The following is an 18,144-nucleotide window of genomic DNA, read 5'->3' on the forward strand; positions in this document are numbered from 1 at the left end:
GCCCGTTCTGGTCCAACATTCCTGTGCTACACCAACACCAACACTCCCCTGGTGCTCCGAGCTCCCAGTCTGGACCACTAGATGCCTTGCTAATTGTGCTAACTAGCTAACGGCAGCTACAGTTAGCAGCAGTTAGCAGTTACCCTGGTGACGTGCTGCCCCCTGTCTGTTTTGACTATAGATTGGACAGGTGGCCCATTCTTACATATTGCACCTTTAAATCAAACCATTGGTTGTTAATCACAAGTTCTCTCAGTCTAATTGCAAATATGCGTAGTGTGGCCGAAGCCTAGGTGTAGTATTTTACTCTTAACTCTGTTGACAAGCTGTGTATTTGTTTGTTTGTCCTTGATTGCCAGAAAACTTATTTGACTCAGTTCTGACTGAATTTGATCATTATAAACTGTAGTTGTAGTGTACTGTACTGTGTTGTCCCTTAAAGGGGCTCTGCGTAGAAAGTTGTAGCAATTTACATATATCAATCACTTTTTTATTGGCCATATGTGAGCGGATTGTAACTTGAGGTTAAAATTAGACCTTCCCCGTCTCTCTCAGTTGTCTATTTAAGCCTGTGGATGATTTGTTAAACTTGTTTAATGCTGCTGGACTGTGAATTTCTTCGTGAGGGACTCACTTAATGCACATTCACTCCCTCTCTCTGCTTAGTTTAGAAATGAGGTCCGCTAACATTAACTAACGACCACTAAGGGCACAACACAGAATCTCCACAGAGCCTCTTTAAACATACAGTCTGAAGACCCCTCAAACTCTGCAACATGTCTGCTCAGGCAGGTGGGTGGGCCTCTGACACTCAGTAAATGTGTTCCTTCATCATTCAGCCTCCACTGTGGTCGGGCCAGTCTTACCCAGCCTAATAAACATTGATTAGTCCACATAATCAATGCACTCAATGACAATGATTCAGTGCACTGCATAAATGTATCGACTGCAATCAGCTATAAACAGCAGCCCTCTTTTTCATGCATTTTTTTGCGTTTTATTAGCCATGTTTTGATGGAACAATAATTGTAAGACTCTGGAGTTAACAGACATATTTCATTAAGTGATACCGAGATGAGATAAAATCTATTGACCATCTGTCTAGATTATTAGAAAAATAAATAAATAATTGTATGAATGAATAAAAAAAGAAAAATTTTTGCACAGCAGTGTGATCCTCACCACAGCGACCAGAAGGTGGCAATGTTTAGCTGCTGTTGACATCAAACCACTGACAGCTCTTTGTTGCTTTCTTATCCTGAAGTGATGCACACTGACTTATATTTTCTGCATTTTAGAAGAGGTGAGTGAACAGAGCAACATAAGAAGAATAAGCAGATTTCTGACTTTTTCTTTCTTAAAATTCAATTATAATTATGGGATTCAAATGAGGAAATTAAGTAGGACAACTGCTGGATAATGTAACCACAGAACTATATTATAACACAACACTAGTTTAGCCACCTGCAAGCAGGTTCAACATGTAAAACATCTGGGAGAGGAAAGTTTTTGGGGAATACCGCTGCACACCTTTCTGCTCATATCAAACACCACATAGACAGCCATGTGTTATATATCATCTTTCACATAACAGTTGAATTCAAAGAAGGAAAACCCCAACGTGAAGCATGTAACTTTGCTATACTCCTGGCTTCTGTGGCCATGCATGACCAGGTCATGTAATGAATGTTGATAAAGTAGAAAAGCCTGTTTAATCAGGACGGATCACTGTGCAGAGGTGGAGAATGTCAGAGAGAGCAGGCACAGCTGCTTCGTGAGAAATCCAATATTGACTGTCGGGATAAATGTCCTGCATATTCTCTCATCTGTCCCAGGGGCCGTGGTATTATGCCTCTCACGTTAGCACTCCTAATTGGATTAAAAATGGCTTGTTATTGGGAGAAAAATGACTGAGAAAACTATCATGATTATTGCCTCTCAAAAATGTTGGCTCCCAGAGCTGAAGAGGTGAAGTAATTGTCATGATTTTGGAAAATGTCAAAATCAGCGATGCAAACAAACAGTTGTTTTGATTGATTGTGTCTTCAGATCAAACCACTGGGAGACAGTGCAGTCACATTCAATACATCATTGACTTACACAGCAAGGAATGTCACCTTTAAGGGGCACTATGTTGTTTTGGAAAATAAATTCAAACTCAGAGAGTTAACATTTATAAGATAATAATACAAACTAACAAAAATAGCTATTTGATATATTTCCCCTTATTCCCCTTAAGCCATCCTTGAGGGGAATAAGGTCCCCAAAACACTGTTTGAATCTAGAAAGGTGTCTACTTATAAGGGTCCTGCAAATATAAACAAAGTAAACCGGTATGAAATTGTTGTTTTTAGACTGTTATTCAGTTAATTCAGTCATGAAAATCAATCAGTGAAGATTTTTCTCTTCTATCTTTTTCGTCTTCCCCAAAACTACACAGTGTACCTTTAAATTCTAGCATTCACGGCTTTTATTTGCAATGTTTTGTTCTTTTCAAATTGTTATATAATCAACTAGGCTTTGTGTGTGTGTTTATTTGTAGGTAGATATTTATTATATGCATGCACGCATGGCTGTGAGTGCATGCGTGAACAGAAATGAAACAGACAAATCCATCAGACGTCCACTGGGTTTTGGTTTGTATACCACCAGGAGCGCCCATTAACAGAAAATAAATGCTTGACGCCATAAAGCTGACAGTGTCTCATTCATACTGACACTCCGGCTAAATTACACATAAAAGCACTGATAACATCATCATTAAATATTGATTTTAAGGATGGTTGAAACAAAAACACATCCACACATATTCTGCAGGCTGGATGAGAGTCAGAGCAGAATCAAAGCTACGGCGGCTTCTCCTCAGACAATGATGGACAGAACAGAAGCAGAAGAGGAGAAGGAGAGAGTAAGAAAGGGGGAGAGAGGGTGAAAAGTAGAGGGAGGTAAAGGGTTGGGGGGGTAGAAAGAGATTTAAGGCTGAGGCTCAGAGCAGATGTTAGTGTTGATGATGATGGATGCAGGTTGTTGAGATGCAGAGTTGTTATCATGAGAGGCACTCGCAGCCTCCTCACAGCACACTTTCCCCCAGATGTCACTGTGTGTGTGTGTGCATGTGTGTGTCTGTGTGTGTGTGTGGAGAGGGAGATGCTGAAATGAACAAGCCACATGGCCAAATTAGGTTAGGACCAAACCTACTTCATCTATGTTGGTTTTTTATGAAGATGTAGATTGAAAAATTCTGTAATGCAAGAATTTTCCTCCTCGGTCTCAACTTGGATCACGACAATGAAGAGAAGCAATGAGATGCAACAAAGGAGAATTTAGAGACTGATGAGGCTAATGAACAACTATCTTTTACACTCTTAGGTGCAGACATGGTGGAAAGCAACTTCCTCTGAAGGCCTTAATTAGATTAGTTGGAAGATTTGTCACCTTTGTGTCACACATTTTCTTGCACATATCACCGGGTTACCCCACACATCCCTGCAATAATCCAAATTCACCAAGAAAACGCACACATTTGCAGCCCCCACACATACATAGGCAGCAGGTGGTGTGTGTATGTGTGTGTGTGAATGGGACATGTCGAGTGGTAACCTGCTCTCCACTCTAACCAGATAAAAGGTGCAGGACAGAAACATGTCGGTAATTGATTGCTAATTAGTTCTTTTGTTGTCGTCCATTGTGTCCTGACAGAGGTTTGCCCTGGGCTGTCTATTCACACACAGACTCCCCAGCCTCACAGCAGGGAAATAAGCAAAGCCAGTCCATAATGAGACAGACTGATGTAACCCCCAGCAGGCCGTAGATGCTTCTCTTATTGAACTTTTGGATGCAAAATGCAGAAGACTTGATGGCGTAAACGGTGGATTCTCAGACAGAAAACCCTGCATGCAGGTCTCATCCCATGATCCATGATGAGGTGATGAATGTCCTCCCATAATTGTCCAGCAGCTTTACAGTATGCATTGCAGCAGACCACGTGCCATTTCCACTGAGTTGCTATACCCACATCTCTCTCCCTCTCTCATCAGTGCATGAGAAATTACCTAATGAGGAATGGGTCGCACATTTCCACAAACTCATTAACCCGCGAGCGAGTGAGACTAATTGCAGCGTTTGGGTAATGTGATTTCACATCTGTTACTGCAGCCCAGGACACAGTAGTCAGCACAGGGCTGGATCTGGTGGGCTGAGCCACACATAGAGCTAGATGTACCAGAACAACACCGCTGCAGCTCCAGCCTGGATGGGTGGAGCAGCAGTCAGTTTGGCTGTGGTTATAATGTTTGATCAACTGCTGTCATGCCTCTGCATGGTAGGTGTGCCACCTGCATTCATTCTGAAAAAAAAAGATAGACTACTGCGAGGCTGGAGCTGGGATGGGATGGGGAGTGTAGATACAGTATAAGACAATCAAGCAATGAGTTTGAGTTAGGGACCATCATTAAAGTAAGAAAAAATGGCATTAATTTGTTTTTTCTTTTTGTGTACTGGGGGAAGTCCATTTATTTTTAAATTAAATGTCAGACTGAGATGGCTTGCTGAACTGTTTTCAGCAAATAAATGGGTTAAACATCCGTTTACATTACAGATTTACTCTGGTTTACACTGACACAACATAATGATTCTCTTCCCATACATTCACTGTGACTTCACTGTTTCCGCCTCTGGGGATTCTGATCCACATGTGACAAAAAAACAATCACATTTGAATGCATGTCATTCACATGTGAAAATGTAGATTTCTTGTGTGGAAACTTTCATTCATATGTGAAAAAAGCCACTGACTTGTGAAAATGTGTGCCTATATTTTCTATTCACACAGTATATATTTTAGTGTACATGTGTAAATAGCCAATCACATGTGATCGTATGTTAAATTCACATGAGACATTTTTGTAAGCGAATTTAACCAAGAAACAAAATAAAAGGTTTTTCTTCCTTGCTTTGCATGTGTTTTTCTTCCACATGTTAAATTTTTAGTTCACATGTGAAAATGTGGAATTCACATGTCAACATGGAAATTCTAATTTAAATGTGTAATTTTAAAATTACATGTAATATAACATTTTAATAATATGTGAATAAGCCAATCACTTGGGAAAATGTCCACATGTGCCTTTATTTTCTATTCACATGTTAAAATTTGAGTTCACATGTGAAAAGAGCCAATCACATGTGAAAATGTGTGATGATGTGGAATTCACATGTGAAGAAGTGTATTTTACATGATACCATCTGCCATGTTTTGTTTCCACATGTGCATATTCTAATCAAAATGTGTAAAATAAAATGTATGTAATTCACATGTGAAATGTAAATTTCAGATTTTCATTCACATGAAAAAAAAGTCAGATAAAAAGTTGTTACTTGTGAAAATGTCCATTTCAAATGTGCCATCATTTTCCTTTTACATGTTAAAATTTTAGTTCACGTGTGAAAATAGTCAATTTGCATGTGACATTTTGTAAAGGAATTAATCAAGAGATAAATGTAAATGTTGTCCTCCCTTGTTTTGCTCATTTCTTCCAGTCTGTTAAATAAAACAAAGAGTCCTGCTCGTTGTATCAACCTGTAAAAGTCACCTCAGTGTGATCCTGTGGTAGGCTGCTGCTGAGGCACAGTTGTAAACAGTTCAGAAAATAACGCCAAAAATTGTTTTTCATGGTATGTTGGAAAACTTCAGGCTGTTCCACTCACGCTAATTATGTATTACAGAAACATATATACACACACACACACAGCACAGAGAGGAATAAATTATATTTTCAGGGTCTTGACTTGGGTTGGTATTTTCAATAATTCAGTAAATTACTGCAAACAAATTTATGTTAATAGAAAAGGTGGGAACCAACTGTTTAATATGGGAAAAGTAATATACTTTTGTTAATTATGATTAATCCTTTGTTTAACCCCCCTGCATTGTTACAGAAACTCCAATTATAAGTTTACAGGCAGTGGGACTGCTTATGGTAATGCCATATCTCATCAATTACCATCCCGTGACCGTAAATTGGCCTCAGCGCTGACAACGAGATGAGGTTAACACGCTGATTAATTTGAGCTGCTGTGATTTCAGGCTCAAGTTGACACTTTGACATCATCAATCTTTGACACAGACAGTGAGGTCCGCTCACTTTCTTAATGGAAAAATTTTATTTACTTCTTTCGGAGGAACGTTTACAGACACCACATCTCACATCGGGATAATTTGAAAATAAAGTGACGCAAACAAGGTGAGAGTTTTTCGTATTACAGAAGTGATGAAGAACTTTAAGTAAATGTCAAACGATCAAAAGGTGCAAAGGCTAAACTGTTTAACACTGATTATCTGTATACTATTTCTTATGACACGCATGTGGTGTGTTTTAAAACTGTAGTGCAAGTGCAGGTGTAATAATAAGACAGAAATAATGACAGCATGTGAGTCATTCATAAATGTCTCAAGGGATTGTGTTTGTCCAGTGCTTTAAAAAGTTATTATCTATATTCTTATTATATTTAAAGTATGAATACTGTCGCTGAGTCAGTTGCCAACATAGAAATAATAATATGCAAAAATGCAAAAACTGCTTTATAGATTGTTTTCACTTTTCCTCCTATAATTAGCCTTCAAAATTCCCAGAGCAACAAGTTTTATTATTTATTTAACTGCTTTTAATTGTGCTTATTTCTTGTAGGATGTACTTCTCCCTCCTTAAAACAGCTGTTAGAAGGCTGAAGTGAGTCAGTTAACCTGTTAAGACAGTGGTGCACCATTTCTAACAATTAAAGTTAAATTGCTGTGATTAAGTTCTGTTTGAATTAAGTAAATATGAACAAGTCCATGTGCGTGAGTCCACTACAGGAGTATATGAGCAGCAAAAAAAATGCACCAAAGAAACGTCAAAAAGCGGTGCCATGTGATTACATTGTGTGATTGATGAAGTGAAAATTATACAGTGACTGTAGGTTGGTCCATCTGTTTACAGTGAAGACAGTTTTATTATCAAACCACTTTAATGGCAGCCGTTTGGCTAGCTTTATGTACAAAGAGGCATTTGGCAACTATAAAGGGAAATGTTCCTCCTAGCGCAGATACTGCTGCACACACATGGGTTGATAGTTCATTAATAGTGGTCCTGATGGTCAGTAGTAACTATGCATCATGAAGTCTCTTCCGGGTTTTCTATATTAACCACAGCTGCATCTCACAACAACTTCAGTTTAACTGCAGCTAATCGATGATGTAATTTCTGTTTCCTGATGGCAGACAACTCTAACCTTAAAATAAAAACTATAGGCAAGACACACACACACACACACACACACACACACACACAGGTCTGTGATTCCTCCTGTTTAGTTACAGTCCATCCAGTCCGCTCAGTGGGATGACCGTCATGGTTAAAAGCAATGACCGTCACATCACAGCGCTGACATCTTTACCGCTGCTGTCTGCCGCCGTGCAACCATGAGACCAATCACCCTTCATAAACCCTTTGACCCTGTCACCTCAGGCACTGTAAAAAACAAAAAAAACAAAAAACCGTGTGTGTGTGTGTGTGTGTGTGTGTGCGTGCGTGTGTGTGTGCATCATGATCATTTTTTGCTGTATTAAACCCAGATATCTTCCTCCAGCAGCCACTGACTATAAGAATGTGTACAAAATGACCATGGTGACATCTCGTCAGATTTAATGGAGACATGACTCACTCTTGTTTTCACATTCTTGAAAATTACTTTTATTTGTTTCTTCATTTTAAATTGGTACAAACCCGTCAATGTGGTGCATTTTTCGATGTAAGATCAAACATTTAAGAAATGTGTCAAGTAATAGCACATACAATAAGTTAAAACATGTCACAAAAAAGACCAGCGGGTACATAGCAAGAATGTTTTATCTACACAAAACATCCTAAAACAGAGTAGGCCTACTGAAAGATCATTGTATTTTTTTTTCTTCCTCCTCTTTAGTTTTTCTGCTCCCGTCTCATGCAGACGAGACTGTGGCCGCCAAACCAAAAGTACCTCTTGGATCTGAGTGGGCACCGTTTACTCCTTTAAATTATCCAAAGCGTTTAAATCCACATGCACAGTGCATGCCTGAGACCCGGTTCAATAGGCCCACCTACAGTGTGGTGCGTGTGCGGTAGGCTGTTACCAAAAATGTATACCCAATCTTATAAATAACCGTTTGACATAACACAACTTCACCTGAACACAATAACATGTGTGCGTAAAGACACACTCAGTGAAAACGTAAATACGACGATTGTTTGGCTCCCGGTAGTTAGGGGCCTATAGTCTAGAGATCATTACAATAGTATTTATCATCAATAGTCGATAAAATCCTTTTGAATTAACAAGATAAATAACCCCAAACCCAAGTTATTTTTTTCCTCCATGTGTCCCATCAGAGTTGTCCTTTTTCTTTTTGTACTTATAGATGAAGTCACACACAGTCTCCTCACATTTCAGGCCTGATTAGCTCGCTCGTTCTCTCGTTTTGATCTAAATAGCGGGAATAAAAACAGAAAAAAAAGAGCCGCAGTTTGGGGCTGATAGAGGGGGGTTTGGAGGAGAGGGGATGTGGTGAAAAGTCACTAAGTGAAACTCATGGACACTGTGTGCTCCAGCGCTTTGCGCCGCAGTGACGCGATGCTTGTCCCTCTCCACATGTCACTGTCCGGGGAGCTACACAGCTGGTTGCCCGTTACGTTCGTAGGGCCGGAGAGAGAGGCCGACATTCCGGGGAAAGGCGACTGGTAGAGGTGGGACTGCAGACCGGAGCCGTTGGAGGACAGGCCGTTGGAGAGACCCATGGAGTTTGGTGGCGGGCCTGGACCCAGACTGCACTGTGACAGTCCCTGCATGCCCGGCTGACGACCGAGAGCCGGCGGAAGCTGCAGCTGGGACACCCCCGGCATCCCCGTGGCCCAGCGAGAGTCGTTGGCGTGGAAGGAGCACAGGCTGTTCTCCATGGCGGCCGCGGCAGAGAACTGTGGCAGGCCCGGTGTTGGCAGCAGCGTCCCCGGGGCGCGGAACACATTGGTGGTCTTCTTCCTCTTCTTCCACTTGGCGCGTCTGTTCTGGAACCAAACCTGCAAGCAGAAAGACAGGACCGTGAGCCACCAGGAGGATAAACTGAGGGGACATGTCTGAAGCATAACACACTGTGACAAGGCAGGTAGGTGGATGTTTGGATCATGGGGGAAAAATACCATTACGCGCGATAATCTCACGAAAACCTGGTCACGATCAAACGAACTTTAGTGCTGTTTTGAGACATTATTGTTACAAGAAAACTGATCCACAATGTTTGAGCGACACATTCTCTACCAGCCATGTGGCCTGCCATGATCTGGACCTGGCCCTGTACTGTGTGACCACTGGGGCGAACGAAATTAACAAGACATAGCCTGAATGACGAACCGCTGCTTTTGACTCAAAGGAACTCTGATCAGAATATCATCACTTCTACTTTGAGGGGGTACCCTCAAATACCAGGTGCATTTCACGAACCCTTCTGAATCGCATTAGTATAGCCTGTCACTCACAATATATTCGGCTATACTGTCAACATATTATTCTGTGTTTCTAAGGCAGAAAAAGATGCCATGGTTGGAAATTTCATTGTAAATGAAACACAAAAGGCTACACAGAGGCTCCTTTTTCACAAGGCTTTTTTATCACTGGTGTTCCGCAGCAGTGGGCCGAACAATTTATCTTTCTAACATCTTATTTACAGGCAGATTAGCTGAAAATTGCTCTAACTATTGTCTGGGCTTAAATACAAATGTCGCGCATTACTGTACACAATCTACAGTGAGAATAAAACACGCGCACGCGCCTGAAGCCACACACAGGAAGCCGGGAGACGCACGCGCGCAGCTCTGTTTGGGCTTTATAAAGATTTCATCATCTTCGGGCGGTGATTAATGCGCGCGCGAGAGGCCGTGAGTCGATGCCTCCGTATTAAAAGTGAAATCTCGCTCTCATTCCGCTCAGCCAGCCGTGAAACGTCGCCCAAACCCATTACACTCGGAGGGGGGAAAGAAAATGCAATTTCTCATTCCATTAAAAAAGTACAATATATTCTTGAGTCCTATTAAGACGTCGCTGATAGAGCATTTTAAAAGGAGAGAGGCTCGTGGAGGCACACACACACATATACACACACACACGCCCACTGAAGGCTGCACCCCGCACGGCCCCGCACTAATGTTTACCAACAGCAGCGAGCGCGAGCCGACCTGCACCGAGCGGTTAGGATCCCGCACCAGATAGAATAAAGGATTGATTATTAAGGTGACTAATGATTCCGCTGGTTTTTATTGCTTTCACTGGGATCATTTGCATGAATTTCACATCACTGGTTAATAACCCGTTCACTGTTATAAATAAGACTGAAATTGGTTGATAATGTGTTTGGTTTATTAGAGCCCGCGTGCTCGTTCAAAAAAAAAAATGTCTCAGCCATGTTTGAATTGCGTGAGAAGGGTTCGTGTGTTCAATTAAAAAAGAAAGAAATTATTGAACGCAGTTTTGAATGTAAAAAAATAAGTGCAACACGTTTCTATTTTAATAATTGTGTAAAAAGGGGGAGTCTTATTTTGAAAAAGGTTATTCTTAAAGTGTACCCTGCACTTTTTTTTTTTTGCTTTTGTAAAGAAAAATAATTATTTTTGCAATGTCCAAATTTCAAAATTGCACAGAATCAAATGTAAAATAAATAAATTCAGCACTGTCACACCTCCAATTTCTATATTTCCGGGGACAGTCACCACAGGTGGCACAGGCCTATAATATTTTTTGAAAAGCTTAAAGCCACCTGAATGTTTTTGGGCTTCATGCTCGCTGCCGGCAGGTGAGAAATGTTTCAGCACCTCGGACAGAGCCCTGTGTGTGTTAGACTAGTGAAGGTTTCTTGCAATTAAATCTCGCTCACTTTCAGTCTAAACATTATTAAATCACAGGACATTTTTTAACCGAATAATTAAATGAAAGCAGCCTCGAGTTGGTTTATTTTCTACAACAACTGTTACTGGAATATCAGAACCAATGAATTAGCTCTTTGGTTTTTTAAGGCAGGATATAGTGCTGCATCTAAACCAAAAAAGAAAACATTTTTAAGTGATTTTATTACGATAATGACGATCGAAACACGAGTTTAGATTACACCAGTGGCGTCAATCCACCTGTTATCTTTTAATATTCCGAGCATTTGCACCCAAATCTTGGCCACAACATTTCAGGAGGTAAGAGTTGACAAACACCTGAAATGACACGATAAGAAGCGAGAAAACTATCTGTCTGAATCCTCTCCTGGAGTGAGCCCAGCCTTGCTCTCTGGATTTTAAAGGATAATACTTGGACACTTGCACGATGCATAAAAAACACAGGATCAGAACCACACCCCGCCTTATCACACCACAGTTTCCATCCACACTGCACGAGTGTTTACCTGAACTCTGGACTCGGTGAGGCCGATCCTCAGCGCCAGCTCCTCCCTCATGAAGATGTCAGGATAGTGGGTCTTGGCGAAGCTGCGCTCCAGCTCGTTGAGCTGCGCCGGGGTGAAGCGCGTCCTGTGCCGCTTCTGTTTCTGGCTGGCGGTCTGACCGGAGCTCTGCTGCGGCTGCTGCTGCTGCTGCTGCTGCTTCTCCTGCTCCTTCCCGTTCACCGGCATGACGGCAGAGTTGGATCCCACTGTGGCGATGTCTTCTCCCGGCAGCAGAGTGGTCCCCTCTACAGAGTCCGAACCAGGGGCCATGTCTCCCGGATGCCCCTGGTCTGGCACGCCACCACCCAGCCGGCACTTCAGAGCCTCTCGGTGTCCGAGCAGCTCTGCGGCATCCTTCATCCCTGAGAGGACGAGCAGCAGAGAGTGAATACACGGCAAACCCTTAAAGCGCAGCATGTTTAAATGAGAATCACACTGAAAAGCATTGACAAAGATTCATTGACAGAAATGCACAAATAAACTCAGTATAGCTTGGCTCGTCATGTTTTTTGCTGTCAGGTCTTATTCCTGATAAATTACTGTAAAGAATTACTTCGAGCAACAATAAAACACTTAGCTGTTAACACAATTAACTACACAGTCTATCTATCACTTCACAAGGTTGAACAAGAAGTTGAAATCTTACACTGGAGTTTAGGGCCGGAGTTTAGTGATGATAACTCACCGAGCCGAGCATCCAGGAGGTCGGCGTGAGAAAGCATCGCGTACCGCTCCAGGGCGAAATGCGCTCCAAAAAAACCCGACAACTTTGGGGCAATTTAAAAAGTATATATCGTCTAAATGAACGAAAATTCGGTTTGTGGTTAAAAAAGGAGGTCCCTTGCATTATAATGTCCTTTAGAGCGACGGGGAGGCGCTTATTAGTTGAAAGAACCCGTGAGCTTCCTCAAATAAGAGCCAATCAGAGAGGGAGCTTGGAAATGTCAGCGGCGTGACTCCCCCCTCTTCTTCTTCTTCTTCTTCTTCTTCTCCTTCTTCTATTTTTTTTTTACACACACATACACACGCACACGCACAGACCCAATCGCGCACCAAACACTACAATTCAATTCAATCCTCTGCCATTCCGTCCTCTGATTTATTAGCTTTTCATGCTTAAATTATTCCACGTTAAACATCTTAATGTGTTTGTTTAATCTCGCACAGCCCGTGTGCCATGACAGGACTCCTGTTTGTGGAGGTATACATGTAAAAAAAAAAAAAAAAAAAAATACCGGAGGTGAGCTCCTGCAGAGGCTGGTTTTTATTTGGAGATAGAAAGCGCACAGTAAACGCGTCGCCATTAAATAATTAGCCGTATCAAAATCTCAATTTTCAAACCACTGGACTGTGTCAATTAGCCCGTTTACAAACAGAGAGGGAGGATTCATTTCCCCCAAATTACCGAAAAAGTCTTTAAATTAAAACAATTTTCAAGCTGATTACTCTTTGGATATTTAGAAAAGGGATTTTTTTCCTTTTTTTGTGTTGCTGTTATGACTGAGAGGGATATCAGATTGAGGTTATTCTGTGTGGATTTAATTCATAAGAGAACATATAAGAGATGAGAAGCCTTACAGCGCCAGCTCTCCCTTCAGCCCCACTTCCCTCCCCGTCCTTGGATCACAAACAAAACGAATATCGCTCCCATTCCCCCATGGCAGGTGATTTGTGGAGACAAATCGAGGAAATAAATAAATAAACGAGTACAGATGGATTTAAGCTCTGTTAGTGATCGGCCGCTTTAACTCCCATCGACTTTTCATCAACGCGGGCGCAATTAAAGGTATTTAGGCCTGTTTGGTTCAAACAGAATCAGACGTGGTGGACCCTAAACGATTGTTCCCCTTTAGCAGGGGTCCATAAGTAGGTCTATTATACAATTAACCGGACAGCCATTGATCTGCGCTCCACTCCTACTTCTCCAGACAGTGCTGGTTAGAGAAGGGCTTTTGGCAGATGTCAGGGTGAGCCTGGTGAATAGACCACCGCCTGGGACTAAATAGGTTTCTTCGCAGCCGCACAAAGGAGGCGTCCGAGCGAGGACTCCTCTCCACCACGTAGCGGGCTATAGGCAGCTCATCTTTTATGCTCCTCAACCGCAATCTGCCGGGGCGCAGGGAAGTAGCCTATATGTGGCACAGCGTGAAAACTTTAGGAAATGGACTGGTGCATGGTCCACTGAGATGAGGAAAGCTGTGACCAGCTCCCGGAGGTTCAGGAGAAGCAATCATCAGCAGCAGCAGCAGATACAGCAGAGGCTCGATTCGTTTTATTCAGACGTGTAAACCAGGAGAGAGGAGAGAGGAGAGAGGAGAGGGACTCTGTGGTGGGAGTTGTGTGAAGGCCAAACCTGTGTTTGTGAGGGGCTTGAGTCTGGAGAGACGGTCTGTGTGCTTTGGAAGCTGTTTGATTTACTATTAGTGTAAGTATGGAGACAACTGATGTGACGTAAATAAATAAATAAAAATTGTTGAAATGTACTCAGCCCATTAAGGTCAGAGATCATATTTTTTATTTTTGTTCTAATATTAGCTGTTGTTACACAAAATGTACAATAATAAAATGGATAAATAGTGAATAATTTTAATAAATTGCAGTCATTTCATTCTAATTCAGGGTTATTATAAGGCCAGTATGCGATTTACTGTGTGAGTGCAATTTGATGAAAAAAATAAATAAATAAACGTGTATACTATCACTATTATTATTATTATTATTATTATTATTATTATTATTATTATTATTTAGTAGTAGTAGTAGTAATAGTAGTAGGATAATTATTAGTAATATAATATTATATAATAATTGTTATAATTGTTGGGTAAATAGTATTTTTTCTCTCTTTCATTTTATTTTTCTATTCAAAAACAGATAAGTAATTATACCGCCATTGACTAAACAACAATAACAACAAAAACAAAAACAATAACAATAACAACAAAAACAATTTACAAAATGGGTTATCATTTTTGCCTTTCAAGCCTAATTCAAAATAAAAATATATGGTTTACATAAGCCAAGGCCAGATTAAAAATCTAAAGGTTATATGTATTGTGGGTCTGTATCTGAAGCCCTACATGATAACTCTTGATATTGTGCTGTGTTGCAGTGAAAGCAGCCCCCGGACAGCAGATATCCCCTCAGCTGTCCGATCCTCAGGCTGTAACTCATCGCTGTAATAAGAGGAACCCACTTGAAATGGGTCTATGTCTCACTCAGCCTCCCTAACTGGACCGCATCAATCTTCCCCCAGTAAAAACACACTCGCATACAATCCTCCCGGGTTAATGCGGCGCATCTGAGTGCGGAACGGCTGTTTACACGCGAGGAGACACTTTTAATGGAAGCGCACCAAAAACAAATGCAATTTTGTAGAGCAATTTCAAAGATCAAGAATTCCGTGTCCACCCTCTCCGCGCTTTTTTTTGGCAATCAAACTGCGTTAAATCCATTGCTCATATGGGCCTTTGCAGAGCAGGTTAAAACAATACAAGTGACATACGGCAGGTGCAGGGATAAGATCCTTTACGCCACAAACCACAGTGCAACACAGACCAGTAGGCGAGCTTGGCTGGCTGTCTGGGCCTATTGCATCGCCTCGTAGGCATCTGCATTCACGCAGTTATAGAAATCTAATGGGAAAATCGATTTTCCAATCTGCAGAAACGGCTCGCTAACAAATCACACAGTAGTTTTGTGCAGGTGATTTGATGACAGTCGGAGGAATAAGAAGCAGACCAATAAGTGCGTTGCATCCGAGCCGGGGAGCTGCAGAGAGAGGCGAGAGCGGAGAGCCTCAGACAGGCAAACCCATTAGAGGCTCCCCTCTTCGGCCACCCAGCCTCGCAGCACCACCCCGCGCATCTCATGCCCCAATTAGACCCGCTGCCCTGCGCCTGCTCTCCGTTTCTGCGTGATCTGGTGCACAGAGCGGTAATCACGGCTTCAAATAAAATAATCAGCAAAGAAGAGCGATTTCCTTAATGAGGAGGAAGAGGCGTGTGTCACGGAGAGGGCGGTGTGGTGGATGCGTGCGTGCGTGCGTGCGCGCGCGTGCTTGGTGGCGATGGGGAGGTTATTAAAATAGCAATGAAAGTCACAATAGGTGTCATTAACACGATGGTGTTCAGAGGCTCAGCAGCTTTAAAAGTGTCTCATTACTTCTGCTGTTAATAGTTGACCTCACAGCTCAGGTGGGCCAAACACAACCTCAGGTTAAAGTCAAAGGCATGTGTGCTCCATCAGCATGAAGTCCAGCACCTTTTATCCAGTCCTGGTGTAATGTTTCAACATTTCCAATATTACCAGATACACAGCTTTCCTAATGGGTGGACTTGGAGATTAAGATCAGAATTACAAACAATCCTGCTTCTGATTATTTCTTCAACCTCACAGTTGATAAAATTAATTGATGAACGTGTTTCTTCAGTATTATTGTCCCTCTGCAGAAGTGCCTCTTGAAACCTCACCCATTCACGGCTAACAGCTGTAACATGTTAAGGAAAATTGTCACATACATTTTTCCTGTTAGAGGCGGAAACCCAAAGTTTGCTGTGGGAGACGTGGCTGCAAATGAAACGCAAAAAACTACAATAGGAAGTTTAACACTCATTTTTAATGCTTAATATCAGATTTAAACTGGATCAGGCAGAACATTGGAGTTTTTCTGAATCCACCGGTAGCAAGCATGTAATATAACTCCTATTAGTTTTTCAGATGCTGCAATTTCTGCATCATATTCATTAGTCACATGGTGTGACTCAAAACTGTGGTGAAAATCCAGGTTGTCAAAACAGATGTGAAGAAAAACTTGCGCTGCAGCCTTGTACCTGATTAATCTGAAACATTTCAGTGGATCTGTGATAAACTCAGCTCGTACTTTGATTGCAGTAAAGGGAATTGTTTGTAAAAATGCCACTGTGGACATTGATGGGTTAATAAAAGTGTACCTTAGTTGTGATGTGATGATATAATGACTCATCACGCCTCCACAAAGAGACCATAAATATTGACTGTTCAGCTCAAATGTTCTGTCTTTAACGCCTGATCAGTCACCTAATTGACTAAAAGGTGGCAGTCCTTAACATCACACAGTCACTGAAAGTCCCAACAACACAAGACCAAATTATAGTTATCATATATCACTGACTGAAACTCAAAGGAGCTGGACCTGCCAGAATATTGTGTGAAAACCAAAACTGGCAATTTCCAAATTGTAGTTTAATTCAAATGAGTTCCACTTGGACACATTTCTGCACCTAAAATGCTGAAAATCCATGAGAAATATCTTGAAATCGAAGCAGTTTTCCTCTTCCTCTGTAAACTGGACATTTTAGAGATAGAGGGGGTTAAAGGCCAACAGCAAAACAAATCTACTCTGAAATCTGTTTTGACAGCTTATTGTCTGAGAGCACCTACAGAGGCTCAGATAAAAGCTTGATTCCACTTGATCATGAGCCCTGTATGTTTTCATTATTCCTCACGCAGCGTAAAAAGCAGCGGTGCTTGAATGTGCTTTTTCTGTGTATGTTAATTTAATTTCTATGCATAAATACTCTCAGTTATTTAATTAATCCCTTCTTAATCACATTTAAAACAGAAGCAAAATATTGAGGTTGGAGCATTGAGTGTAGTCTGTAATCTATTGTGACCTCAGTCATTTCTCCTGCAGATCTAATCCCTTCTCCTCCCTGACACCTTGACTTTCCCTCCAGTTCTGCTCCAGCTATTAGAATATGTTCTTTCTTAAGTCCGGTCATTAGTTAGGTCCATTACTGTGGCTCCATCATTAGGAAGCTGTAATGCATCATTGAAGGTAATGAGTGCCTTACATTACAGGTGCCAGCGAGCCTTATAGACACACTGAACGAGACCCCCTTTCCTGCTCTGCAGCCTGAAAACAAGTCCGGTTTTACTCATTTTAACACAAATCTGTCCGAATGAGCTGATGGTGGCATAGCAAGAGGCCAATAAATGATCTGATGGAATATGAAAGATTGTATTTACATACCAGAGGATGAAGATAGTTCAGTAAAACATAGCTGATTGCGACTATTCTTGTAGAAAACACACATATGCTCACACACATAGCTCCTACACGCACACTTGTGCCTCTAAAACACCAGATAAAGGGGAGGACTTGGGTCAGTAGTGTCTCTGAGTGGCTTGAAATTAGAAACATGTGCTGGTAATTATCAAACTGCAGCAAAGCCACATCATGCAATTTAATGCCTCAGCAAATTAAAGAATAAATGGGATCAGTCTCTTTGACCTTGCTCACTCTGACTTGCCGAACTTGATCTACCTGAGACTTCAAGTGTGTGACTCGCTCACTTTGAGACACACACGGGGAAAAAGAAAGATGTCCCACATAAGCACACACCCTAAAGAAGGAGCAGATTGTGTACAATGTGAAAGCAACGCGGTGAAAACCTTTTAAAATAACACACACAAACACTTGTTGTATTTCTCTTGCTCGTGGTTTTCGGTGCGTTACCCCACCAGCTCAGCTCGCCTCTCACTTCACGAATCCCACTCTCTTCCCATCCATCCATTCTCTTTATCCTCCCTCCCTCTCTCCCTCTCTCCCTCTCTCTCCTTCCTCCTCTCCATCCACTCCGCCACATTTTTCTGCTGCTTCCCCGCTAAAC

At 41.7% G+C, this 18,144-nt stretch overlaps 1 protein-coding gene across 2 annotated transcripts; it reads right to left on the minus strand.

The window, feature by feature from the left end:
* Positions 1–8,587: 8,587 nt before the first annotated feature.
* On the minus strand, positions 8,588–12,213 carry LOC140996576 (homeobox protein orthopedia B-like). 2 transcript variants are annotated; one of them, XM_073467012.1, is made up of 3 exons: positions 12,177–12,213; positions 11,453–11,853; positions 8,588–9,089 (listed from the first exon to the last, which is right to left on the minus strand). In XM_073467012.1, the coding sequence occupies exons 1-3, from the start codon at positions 12,211–12,213 to the stop codon at positions 8,592–8,594; spliced, it is 936 nt and encodes a 311-aa protein (XP_073323113.1). In that variant the 3' UTR covers positions 8,588–8,591. The 2 variants fall into 2 exon arrangements, with proteins under 2 accessions (XP_073323113.1, XP_073323112.1); XM_073467011.1 differs by having other exon boundaries at positions 12,138–12,213.
* Between the last annotated feature and the right edge of the window lie 5,931 nt (positions 12,214–18,144).

This window comes from Pagrus major, chromosome 5 (assembly GCF_040436345.1).
Source record: "Pagrus major chromosome 5, Pma_NU_1.0".
NCBI lineage: Eukaryota > Metazoa > Chordata > Actinopteri > Spariformes > Sparidae > Pagrus > Pagrus major.

Excerpts from the sequence above, each read along its gene's own strand:
- LOC140996576 (XM_073467011.1), bottom strand. The coding sequence starts at position 12,213 with ATGCTTTCTCACGCCGACCTCCTGGATGCTCGGCTCGGTGAGTTATCA. Across the intron at positions 11,854-12,137 it reads CTCCGGCCCTAAACTCCAGT|GGATGAAGGATGCCGCAGAG; the intron begins GTAAGATTTCAA and ends TCGTCCTCTCAG. Across the intron at positions 9,090-11,452 it reads TCACCGAGTCCAGAGTTCAG|GTTTGGTTCCAGAACAGACG; the intron begins GTAAACACTCGT and ends TTCTGCTTGCAG.